This window comes from Neomonachus schauinslandi, chromosome 9 (assembly GCF_002201575.2).
Source record: "Neomonachus schauinslandi chromosome 9, ASM220157v2, whole genome shotgun sequence".
In the NCBI taxonomy this organism is placed as follows: domain Eukaryota; kingdom Metazoa; phylum Chordata; class Mammalia; order Carnivora; family Phocidae; genus Neomonachus; species Neomonachus schauinslandi.
This window is the reverse complement of record NC_058411.1, coordinates 143,058,470-143,069,518: the sequence shown is the minus strand read 5'-3', so window position 1 is coordinate 143,069,518 and position 11,049 is coordinate 143,058,470. Positions and strand designations below refer to the sequence as shown.

The 11,049-nt window shown below is 62.1% G+C and overlaps 1 protein-coding gene across 1 annotated transcript in view; it reads right to left on the bottom strand.

The window, feature by feature from the left end:
• The window catches only part of RASGRF1 (Ras protein specific guanine nucleotide releasing factor 1), a 101,872-nt gene that overhangs the window by 63,899 nt on the left and 26,924 nt on the right, over positions 1-11,049 (bottom strand). The window contains exons 3-4 of the mRNA XM_044918143.1: positions 7,995-8,142; positions 839-931 (exon numbers count right to left, since the gene is read on the bottom strand). Of these exons, the coding sequence (XP_044774078.1) occupies positions 839-931; positions 7,995-8,142 (241 nt within the window). The remainder of the gene's footprint in view (positions 1-838; positions 932-7,994; positions 8,143-11,049) is intronic.

Genomic DNA, 11,049 nt, shown 5'->3' with positions numbered 1-11,049 from the left:
GAAGTGCTTAATGAATGTTAGCTATTTCTATTTTTGAGAAACAAAATCCAGATTTTTATGTGAAGTGTTTAGCTTTTAAAGCACTGGTAACAAATTAAAAAGAAAAAAAACACACTGTGCGGGCTCAGAACCCCAGACATGCCGGGAGGCTGAACTTGGCCTGGGAGGACGCCCGTGTGCAGTTTCTGGTCTGGGGGCGTCGGGGCTTCCTGCCCACTCCACACGCAGGATTGTCCGGTTTCACCGGGCCGTCTTAGGGTGACTCGGGCTCCCCAGCTTCAAGTCTGGCAGCTTGCACACGCACACACGCCCCTTCCCTGTGCACCTGCCGCCCTCGGCGGGCCCACAGTGCTGGTCGGCACCCCAGCCACCAGGTGGATTCCCAGGGCCTTCTACGACCTCTGGACTTTCACGGGGCAAACCAGCAGGGGCAGCTCTGGGGTCCAGGGGCTCCCATGCCGAGGTGGGCGGGGGACTAGAGGGGGCAGCTGTGAGAGGAAGGATCTGCTTGAGGAGGGGGCTGGGGTGTGGCAGTGGGGAGGGGGCCGGGGGAGCAGTGTGGCAGGGGGGAGGGGGCCGGGGGGGCCTTAGGAGGTTGCCCCCATTATATGAGAAAAGCTTGCAGCTGGAGCCTGCAGCCTGGGTTCCTTCCGCTTTGGAGCCTGTTCTACACATAAAACAGGGGGAGGCCACTACCCCCAGGGACAGCCCGGAGAACCCGCCTGACCAGTGCTGTTCAGGGGTCCTGTCTCAGGCTGAATTGGGGGCCGGCCTGCCCTGGGGGCAGGGGGACAGGGGTGACAGTGCCAGGAAGCTCTCTAGGAGGGCTGGTACAGACCTTCTTGATCTTCTTGATGTCGCTGTCCTCATCGTTGGGGGTGACGGTCTGGGTGGACTGGATGCGCTCATTGTCCTTGAGCAGGGAGGCGATCTGTAACAGAGACGCGGATCCCAGTGGTGAGCGAGCGCCCTGTCACCTCCCCCAGGGGGCCTTTGGCGCGTGTCCCCTGCTCTGCGGGAGGCTGTGGAGGCAGACGGTGAGGGAGCACTGGACTGGGAGCCCTGGCACCGGGGTCTGGGCAGCGGGCACCCCAGTGTAATCTGGGGGCTTTGCCTTTAATCTGTGATTGTCTTTCCTACGCCCCAAACCATCAGCCCCTTTATTTTTAATTTTTACTGTGGCAAAATAACATCAAACTTAACCATTTTAACCTGTTTCAGGGGTACAGTTGAGAGGCATTAAAGTACGCGCACGCCATTGTGGAGCCGTCCCCGCCATCCATCTCCAGAACTTTCCATCGTCCCACACTGAAACTCTGGCCCCATGAAACAACGTTTCCCTGCCGCCCCCCACGCCCAGCCCCCCATCAACCTTCTGACTATGAGCTTGACTCCTCTCCGTCCTCCCAGGACTGAAATCCTACAGAATCCGTCCTTCTGTGACCGGCCGATTTCACTTGGTGTAAGTAACGTCCTCCACGTCCACCCATATGCTGCCGCAGGCGTCCGAACACCGTCCTTGTTAAGCTTGAGTAATTTCCCGTGGTATTTACGTACCCTATTTTGCAACCCCTTCATCTGTAAATGGACACTTGGGCGGTCCCCTTATTTTTTCAGACAAAGCTGTGCTGGAATCACAGAAAAGCGGTGTTTTCCTGCTGGCCTGGCTGCCCCCCATCCCCTGGGCTGCCCGGAGGCCCTTCTCTGCCCAGGAGCCCCCTGTGGACACCGCTGGCCTAGAAACACGGGCCAGTCCTGGGAAGGAACGCCCGTCTGCCCTAGAAAGCCTCCAGGCGCCTGATGCGGGGATCAGAGAGTCCAGCACAGCTGCAAGGACAGAACCAAGGGGTGGTGCCCAGGAGAGGGGGCCCTGGCCACACGGTGGCGGGCACCTGGGCCTCCTCGAGTGGACGGCCAGGTCGCGTTTGCCCGCCGCCCCGAGCCGGCGCTTCTGCTTGCTCCCATCCACCTGCTCCTGGTGCGTCACGCGCGGCTGGGTGCTCGGCACACACCGGAGCACGACATAGGGAGGTGGATTCCAGGAGAATCGGAGCAATAGCAACAACGTAGAGCTCACCCCCAGGAGCACGCTGCCGCCGCTCGGCCCCACAGACTCAAGATAGTAGCTCGGGGAGCCTCCAAACGTGGCCACCAAGCCAGCTCCCTCCGCAGAGCACGGGGCCCTGTCCCCTCAAGGCCACTCGCTGAACCGCACACTGAATGGGCTCTCACGATTGAGCGTTTTGAAAGCAAAATGGAACGGTTACCCGCTCTCCACTCCCCTGGTTGCTAAAATTACCCCAGCGATGCTTGCAGAGTGACTGAAAATATCTGAGCAGCACTCAGGCCGGCGAGGGCTCTTCTTCCTCCGCCCGCCCCGCCCCCCTCCCCGGGCCTTTTTCAATTCTCTGAGAACATCTGCACGTCGACATGCAGGCTGACTCTTTGATCTGTGCTCCAGAGGGCTGAGGGACACACACGTGCACACACATGCACATGCACACACAGACACACGCGTGTGCACGTGCAGGCTCTTAGCTCAGAAACGCGGGGATGCCCGGTCAGCGCCCCACACCTGGCCTGGTATTATCACTTCTCCGCCGCAGCTTTGCACACCCTACCCCTCCTCTCTTCACAATGGCGATGCACGTGTGTGTGTGTGTGTGTGTGTGTGTAAGTAGCCTGTGTCTAAAACTGATGGCGCTCTTCGCAGGCAGAGGCACTCCAGGACAACTCCTCAGCAGGCCCAGAGCGGAAAAGAGATGGAATGAGGTCAGGCGCTATGCTTCATGTTCAGGCAGTGCTGGCAAGCTCTGGAGTCTTTACTTAAGGAGCGGGCTGGGTGGGCAAACTCTGGAGTGCTGTGAGCCCGGGGACCCTACAGAGGTCGTGGGCCGTGGCTCCTTCCTGCCAGGAGCAGGCGTTGGGAGGTGGTGGGAACCCCAACCCCATGGAGCTCGCACCGGCAACCTTTCTCAAAACCTGGCCGGTCCCCTCTGGGGGGGATTTGCTTTGGACCCGGTTTGCTAGGCTGGCACCCAGGGGCTGCTTGGTTGACCCTCGTCAATGACGGCCCCAGAGAGCTGGCACTTGGGCTCCTGCCTGCCCCCTGGTTGGCTGCCCACCGGCCCCGAGATGGCATCTCTGATCCAGAATGCATTTAGTACAGCAGCTGATAGTGGAATTCATCCAGGTGTTTTTCTGTTAGCAGCCAAGGTTTTGAAAGACCCCGTACTTCTTGCTCTTCAAGGAGCTGACACATGGCCCAGCGTCCTCTCCTTCCTGCTCGATCCCCTCTGGCCTCTTGCAAGCCATCCAGGTGCCCATCTCTGTCCCCCTGGGCCAACCTTGTTCACAAGTCCCTGTGGCATCTGTGCTGGGCTCTGGCAAGATACAGCTGGAGGTGGAGAAGCCAGATCCCTCCCTGGAGGAGCTCCCAGGCTAACAGGGGGTCAACCCAATAGGACAAGGCCAGAACAAGCGTGCGGCCACTGCAGTGGGGGGGTCTCCCCAGGGAAGCAGCAAGGGCCATCCAGAAGAGGTTCTGAAGGATGAATAGGAGTCCAACAGGAGGGCTATGGGACAGAGGACTTCCAGTGGAGGGGATGCTGTGGACAGAGCCACGGGGCATGCAGGGTGTGGTGTGCCAAGGCAGCAGGGGACACGGGAGGCAAGCCTCCAGGCATGGAGGTGTGCCCCAGTGTGGACTGCGGGGTCGGCTGCGCTCTCCTACATTCCCCAGAGCGGTCTCCTCACTGCTCTACCTTCCGTGCTGGGGATCCATGGCAAGCTCTGTTTGCAAGACTGATCCAAACCCTGCACTGAAGATCTCGAGGGTCCTTCCAGAGCCAGGCCTCCGGGACTCAGGGTGCTTCAAGCCAATAACGTATTAGGACTGCGTCTAAGCTCCTACCCTGCCCTGCAGGGCCTGCATCACTGCTCCACACTCCCCTCTGAACATCAACGGGAGAAAGATCACTGCTGAAACAGTGAAATGCTGCCAAATGGGATGCCCGGAGTGGATGCATTTCTCAGAAGTGGATGCCCCTTTGCTTTAGCAGGTCCTCAGCTGCGTGGGCGAAAGACGGGGCCTGGCTGGGGGTGGTCGGGTGAGCCAGAGAGCAGGGTGCACGGTGCGGTGCAGACTTCCGTCAGGGTGCAATCTCGTGTGTCCCTGGAGAGAGGCGGCTGCGGGGCTGCAGGGTGCAGCGATGGGGCTGAGGACCGGGAGCAGGACCCGCGCAGAGCCCCAGACCCGCAAGGGCCCAGGTTTGGCTGAGGGCTCGGCTGTTGCCGCCCAGATGTTCTGAGGGCCCTGGGTCTTCCTTGTGCCCCAAGCCCTGCAAATTTTGTAGCTGAGCCCGAAGGAAAGGAAACTATGAAATGCTTAATGATGGGCTCTCTGAAGGAAAGACCCCCACTGGCAGCACCTGCCGAGCTCATGGTGGAAACAGTCCACGTCCAACTCCCACAAATGGAGTAACCAGCCTGCAGAACTTCTGAAGGTTAGACGGCAGGCTCCTGCAGGCTGCTAGGAGCCAGCTCCCAAGCACCGCGCTGTGTGTGTGGGGGGGTCCTGGTGAGATATCCCCCCCCGCCAGGAAGGGCCAGGGGACGTGAGGGCAGGGGCATCTCCTGTGTGTAAGCTGGTTTCTGACTCGGCTGTGGAAGCCACTCCTCTGCTGTGTTCACACCTTTCGGGAAGTCTGTTCCGTGTTCCACACGACAGCCCGGGTTGAGGGCTTTTGGGGACGGAAGGCGGAGGCACAGTCAGGTGGCCATTTGGGCTTCTGCGGACTCTGGTTCTCCTCCATGGACGGACGAGGCAGGACTGTGCTTCTCAGCCCTGGGACGGCGGGCCTGGTCCTGTGACACGCTGTGTCCATGGAAGCGTGAGCAGAGGTGCGCTCATTGCTCGCAGCTCCCTTCCCTGCGTGTGAGCCGGGGGCTCCGTCGGCTGTGTCCCTGACTCCGAGCAAGCGTTCGGGAGCAGGACTCCCAGTGGACACCCCGTGTGAGGGAGGAAGCAACCCTTGCTGCTTGAAGCCCCCGCGATGTGGGGGTGGTGACTGCCGCGGGATCCGGGTCACCCTGACGGGGGCACGAGCTGACCACCGGCGGGGTACGGAGCAGTGTGGGGGGAGGGCAGGGGAAGGCGAGCCCCTGCACGTCCTCGGGGGTGTGCGGGACAGGCTTGAGCAGCTGTGTCTGGCTAGTGGAGGACCAGTGGACCGTGGGGGCTCGGGGCCATCCAGGTGACACTGTGGTCAGCAGATTCGCCTCCTTTCATCAGACCTGGCTCCTCAGGGGGTAGGCATGGGCCAAGGATCTGGAGCCAGGAGACCCAAGTCCGAGGGCTGGGACTCCAGCACTCAGGTGACCTTGGAGCAACCTTGGATAAGTCCCTCCCTTTGCTGTGGACCTCAGCATCTTCAGATCCCTCCAGCGGTCCCGTTCCAAGGCCTCCTGCATCCCTCACAGCCTACTTCCTGGGAACTGGCTGTGTCCACCCGCCCTGCAGGGTGTGTGTGTGAGACAGAGGCTACAGCCTGAAAGCCTAAGACGGCCTTTCTGTCAAAGTCTTCTTGAGAGGCATCTTTTGCCCTGGAGGGTGATGCACTCAGTTGGAAGCGTTGCTCCACATTCCAAGTTGGCTTCTGCTGCCATCTGACTCACACGCACACGCGCACACACACTCAGGTGCACACACACGCACACTCACTACCGACCTGCTTCTGTTCCCCAGCGACACGGGACTCCCCGTCGGCACCCACCCCTGCTCTTGCGCACAGAGCCCTGAAACCCGCCAAGGCCACATGCCACGTGAACCCACACCCTCTCCACCCATAAAGGACTCACTTCTGCTTGGGTTCACACCGCAAGCTCCGTGACAATGCTGACATCGTCGTTCCCCAGCCAGACCCAGCGGGAGACACTTCCATCGCTCCAGGACCCAGCTCAGAGCGTGACGCCCGTGTATTCTCTGAGCACCTACTACGTGCCAGGCATAAGGAGCAAGTGAGAAAGGGCAGCCTGGCCCTCCAGGAGCACCCGCCCCGGAGTCGGCTCTGCTGAGGCAGGCGGGGTGTGGGAACGGAGCAGGGGCAGTGAGCGTTCTTCCGGCTGGGGCGGGGGCCTGGGAGGCGGCATTGGACCTGCCAGGACTCCACGAGGCAGGAACGTGGGATGACAAGGGTGCAGGGCGCAGGGCTCACGGCTCTGGGCACTGGCTGGAGCCCCTCGAGACTCGGGAGTTATGGGGAAGAGGATGAGACCGTGGGCCGCGGTCAGGGGGTTGCAGGCTGAGTGAGTGAGTGAATGGCACCCAGACCGCCTTGCTCATAAAGCTAATAATGTGGGACTGTGGTCGGGCCTCTGGTTCCTCACGGGGTGCAGCCTGGACTCGGGGATGTGTGCTGGGCTGGGGGAGATCCCCGGGGGGTGGTCTCCGGGATGGTTCTGATTCCAGAGTGAACCAGGTGGCTTAGAGACGGGACAAGCTTGCATCCTGGAGCCGTGTGGGAAGAGGCTCCGAGCAGAGTGGAAAGACTGACAAGTGGACAGCCAGCCCTGCTCCAGTCCCAGCTCTGCGCCCCCCAGCTGTGTGTGCTCGGCAGGTGGCTTGTGGTCTCTGAGCCTGCATCCCCTCAGGATGGTCATGGGCGGACCGAGGCGGCCTGTCCGAGGTGCCCGATGCAGGACTGGGGAAGGTATGCTGAACCTGACATTTGGTTGAACCCGAACTCCCAAGGGGACACTGCAGCTTCGTGATGAAGCAACAAGGTGGGATCGATGCCTCCCAGTCTGACCGCTCCAGGCAGAGCCGGCTTCAGGAGCATGGGATAGGACCGTGCTTGGAGCTCCCAGCTCTGCCGCTCCCATCTTGAAATTCTTAATAATTTCCTCTGAGTTCTGTTTTATAAGTGACATCTGATGGGACTGTGGGGCACAGCTCAGGGTCTCAGAGCCTTAGCTCACAGTGTTCCTACCTCTCACTCGCCGCCTCCCCGAGGCGGGTTCTCGGCTGCCCACTCCCCACACCCGGGACCCTGGCACGCACGACCACTGCTACCCTCTGTCTGGGAGCACCTGGGTGGCATCAGCAGGAGACACTGGAATCCATCTGCAGGAGCCTCGGTGTAGGTGCGGGGGGGGCGTCCAGTGCGCACCCGTGGGGTCTCAGGGAGGTGTGGGAGACAGCAGCCGGTGCATTCGGTGGGTGACCCCGTAATCTGGGTACCGAGTGCATCACGTGCAGAGGTTGGGGAGGTGGAGGTTGAAGTTGGGGGTCACCTGCCCACCATGGGTTGGGGTGGTGGGCTGTGGGGAGGGGGGTGACCTCCTGGCCGCAGCCTTGCATTTTCCCCTTGCATTGGGCCCTGGAAATTACGTAGCTGACTCTGACTGCCAGAATCTGTGCTCTCCCATCCCCTCCTCAGCGCAGAGCCCACGGCTCTTGTGTGATGTGGCCAGATGGTGCCGTGTGCGCTGTGGGGCGAGGGCTCAGATCCTCCTACGGTGGGTGGGTGCGGAGGCCTGGGCGCTGCATTTCTAAGGAGATACCGCTTCATGGACGGCGCTCGGTATCACGGTCCCAGCAGGCTCAGCCTGGTGACAGCGCAGTCCCCAGACAGCCGCCCAGCAAGCCCCGGAACAGCCCAGAGAAGGGGCTGCCGTGACACTGACCACCCCGCGCCCCTGCCGTGCTGGCTGGTGACGCAGGATGCTTAGTCAGCGTGGTCCTCGGCACGGCACCCTGCAACCCGCCCCTCATCTTGCGCCATCCTCACAACCTTGCCGGGTGAGGGTAAAAAACCCATCTTACAGACGAGGAAACTGAGGCACAGGGCTTGGGGGCAGAGGTGGGATTTGAACCCAGATCTGACTATGCACCCTTCCTGCTCTGCTGGTCACAGCCCCCCGCTCCCCGCCCCTCCAGGAGCCCGGGGTGGCGTGCGGTGCTGGTCTGGGGCCTGGACCCGGCCGGCGGTCACCTCTGCCTTCAGCCGCTCGATCTCGATCTCCCCGTCCTCGATCTGCTGCCGCAGCTGCTTGGCCACCGTCTTCTCTGTCTCCACGATCTGCAGCAGGTGCAGGTACTTCTGCATCAGCGCTTCATGCTCCGTGGCCAGCGTCCGGTAGCTGCGGACAGACGGACACGCGGGTTAACTCGCTGCCTACCTGGGCCCTAGAAATGCAGCCCGGGTGGGACGCCCCACCGACAGCACTCCCGAGGTCCCGAGTGCTGCACACGGCGCCCGGGGCCTTCCCCCCAACTCCCGGCTCGCGCCCTGACCTCTGGGTCCCACTAGTGCGGTCCTCCCCCAGCAAGGCCCCCGGGGCCTTTGTGCAGGCGGCTCTTCTGTCTCAAGCCTGTCTCCCCTGCCCTCTTTCCTGGGCTAGCGCTGGCTCTAGCCGCAATGCTGTGTTCTCCGACCCAGACTCCGGGGTGCCCCCCAGCCCAGGTCTCTGACGCCAAACCCAGGGCTCTGGGCACAGGACCACCCCAGGGCAGCCTCGGCCGGGAGGCTTGTGTTGGGGGAGACTGGCAACAAGGCTGGAAGGTTAGGGGGGCCAGGTCAGAGGGCCCCCCCATAGGATAAGCAGAGGGCGGAAGAGGTAGCCCAGCATTTGTGCAGATTAACAGGCCTCAGACTTGCAGCGTGTCCCGGCTGGGGGAGCCGAAGACCAGCCAGGGAGGGGGCTGCCGTGCCCTGCCCTGCCCAAGGTCACCGGTCCCAAGCCTCTGAGGGTGGAGCCAGGTCGCCTGTGCTCTGGGCCAGGGTTCTCCCCGACACCCCACAGCATGAGCAGGGCCGTGTGAAGGTGTCAGAGCTGGGGAAACACCATTCCGTAGAGGAGCGCTGAGCGGCTTTGCAAGGGAAGCCTCAGTGGGGCCCATCGGCGCAGGAGGCCGGGAGGCCAGGCATGGCCGCAGAGGGAAGGTCCTCCCTGTCCCTGGTCCCCATCCTCCCCTCCCCTCCCCTCCCTGCACCTGCGTCCCAGCTCTCTCCCACCCTCGGTTTCTCCACAGCAGAGGGCTCCCAGTTTCTGGCCTCCAGCCTCAGCCGCTGGAGCTCCCTGCCCACCTCCCAGCTCCACGCCTCGCCTCTCCAGCCTCGCCTCTCCAGCCTCGCCCCTGCCCCGCGGGCGGCCCTGTTCCTGCCCTGCAGCCCGCCTGCGTCATCCTCACACTCCTTTGCTGGTCCTGCCAGCCCCCCGGCACAGCCACCCCTGCCCTGCAGGTGCAGATTCTGGTTGAGGCCCCGTGCTCTAACCCAGTCTACCTGCCGGGCCCGGCCTCGCTCGCTCGCACACCCATTAGCCCAGGGACCTCCCACGGAGCCTTGGTTTGCTCATCCGTGAAACGGGGCTGTGCCAGCGGGGACGGTCACCACACTGTGACTGCCCTCCCTGTCAGGGGGCAGAGGCCCTGCTCGCCCCGCCCTGGACCCCCGAACGTCCGTCCCTTCTGTGTGAGCAGCAGCCCTGTCCCACGGGCTCTCTCTCCTCGGCACATAGGGAGCCCTGAGTCCCTCCCCGTGAGGGACAAACCCAGCCCCCCATCTGTGCAGCACGGTTTGTTCAGAGGGCAGCCTGCCCTCACCCACCATCCCCACTGTCCGTCCCCTGCTCGCTCCTAGCCCAGGGCAGCCCAGGGCGGCCACCTGCGCCCACCGGAGCGGGACCCGTCAGGGTGACCAGTGGGCTCCCCACATGCCCAATCGAGGGGACACTTTCCCGTCTGGCGTCTTCTTACGTGACTTTTCAGCTGCCCTGGATGTGGCTGGTCAGTGGGGCGCCGGGCTGGCGATGCCGGCTTCAGTCACCGGCTCAGGGCCCGCACACACGTCCTCTCAGCCCTAAATGACACGGGAGCCCAGGCGGCTGCGTGTGGGGAACGGCCTTGCACTGAGGCGGTCGGGGGGACTCCAGGAGGCTGAGAAAGCCTGGTCGTGACTCCCGCCGGCCCTGAAGGCGGCAGGGGGTGGTGGGGCGGGTAGACGGGGCAGGGGGAGCGGGGCGCGGTGGACCTGGAACACGTGCCCGGGGAGGGTCCTGATCCCGAAATCAAAGCTCGGTCCTGGCTTCCCCACCCGTCTAAAGATCAATAAGGCTATAAGAGCAGACTGCTTGGCAGGACTATTTGCTTGAGACGAGGACTCTGCTTCCCTTACGAAAATGAGTGTGAACTAGAATATTAGGTTTTCAAGTTTCTCCACTTCCCAAGAGGCTCAATTCTCTCTGAAAAGGAAACTCAGCAGAGAGATGACGGGGTCTATCTTCACGCTGCCGCCCTTCTCCGCACTCCAGGGGCGTGGAAATCCGAGACTTGGTTCGTTTGTTGCGGGCGCCGGCGCTCTGCGTGGAGCCAGGTCTCCTGTGCAGCCGATCTGGGCTTCTCTGTTCCCCCCCCCCCAATAATGAGGTACTGAGCACCTCTTTGGGCAGCACTGTCTTTGGAGACTCAGAGCTGGAAGGAAACTCGGGAGCCACGAGAGACCCACGGTCTCATTTTTTACCTGGAGAAACTGAGGCCCGAGAGGGGACGAGATTTGCCCCAAACGAGAGTCTGTGAGCGCGGCAGCTGGAGCTAGAACGGGGCTCCCGTCCCCGACGGCGTGGGGCTGCGCGCGCCCACAGCTCCCTCCCTGAAGTGTGGACGCGCAGCACTGAGAGACCGAGAGACCACGCTGTGGACCCTACAACTTACTTTTGTACGTACAATGTATCTATTACATAAATGCAAGTAGAAACTAAATAAGGTTCGGGCAAAACTGCTCACTGCTCAACAGGGCTGTGGAACAGAGCCAGGCTCCCTCCTGACATGCACACACCTCACACTCACACACACTCACGATGGACTGGGCTGGAGGCTGCATACGGCTCAGCGTCTGCACTTTCCCCCTAGAGATACAGAAGCATGTAAGTCAGCCCCAGGACGGCCTCTCCCACGCTGGGGTGTAATCCCTCCGAATCCCCGGGACCACAGATCTGACGGGTTTCTACCCCAGTGCCAGGTGGTGTTACAGACGCAGCTGGCCTTAA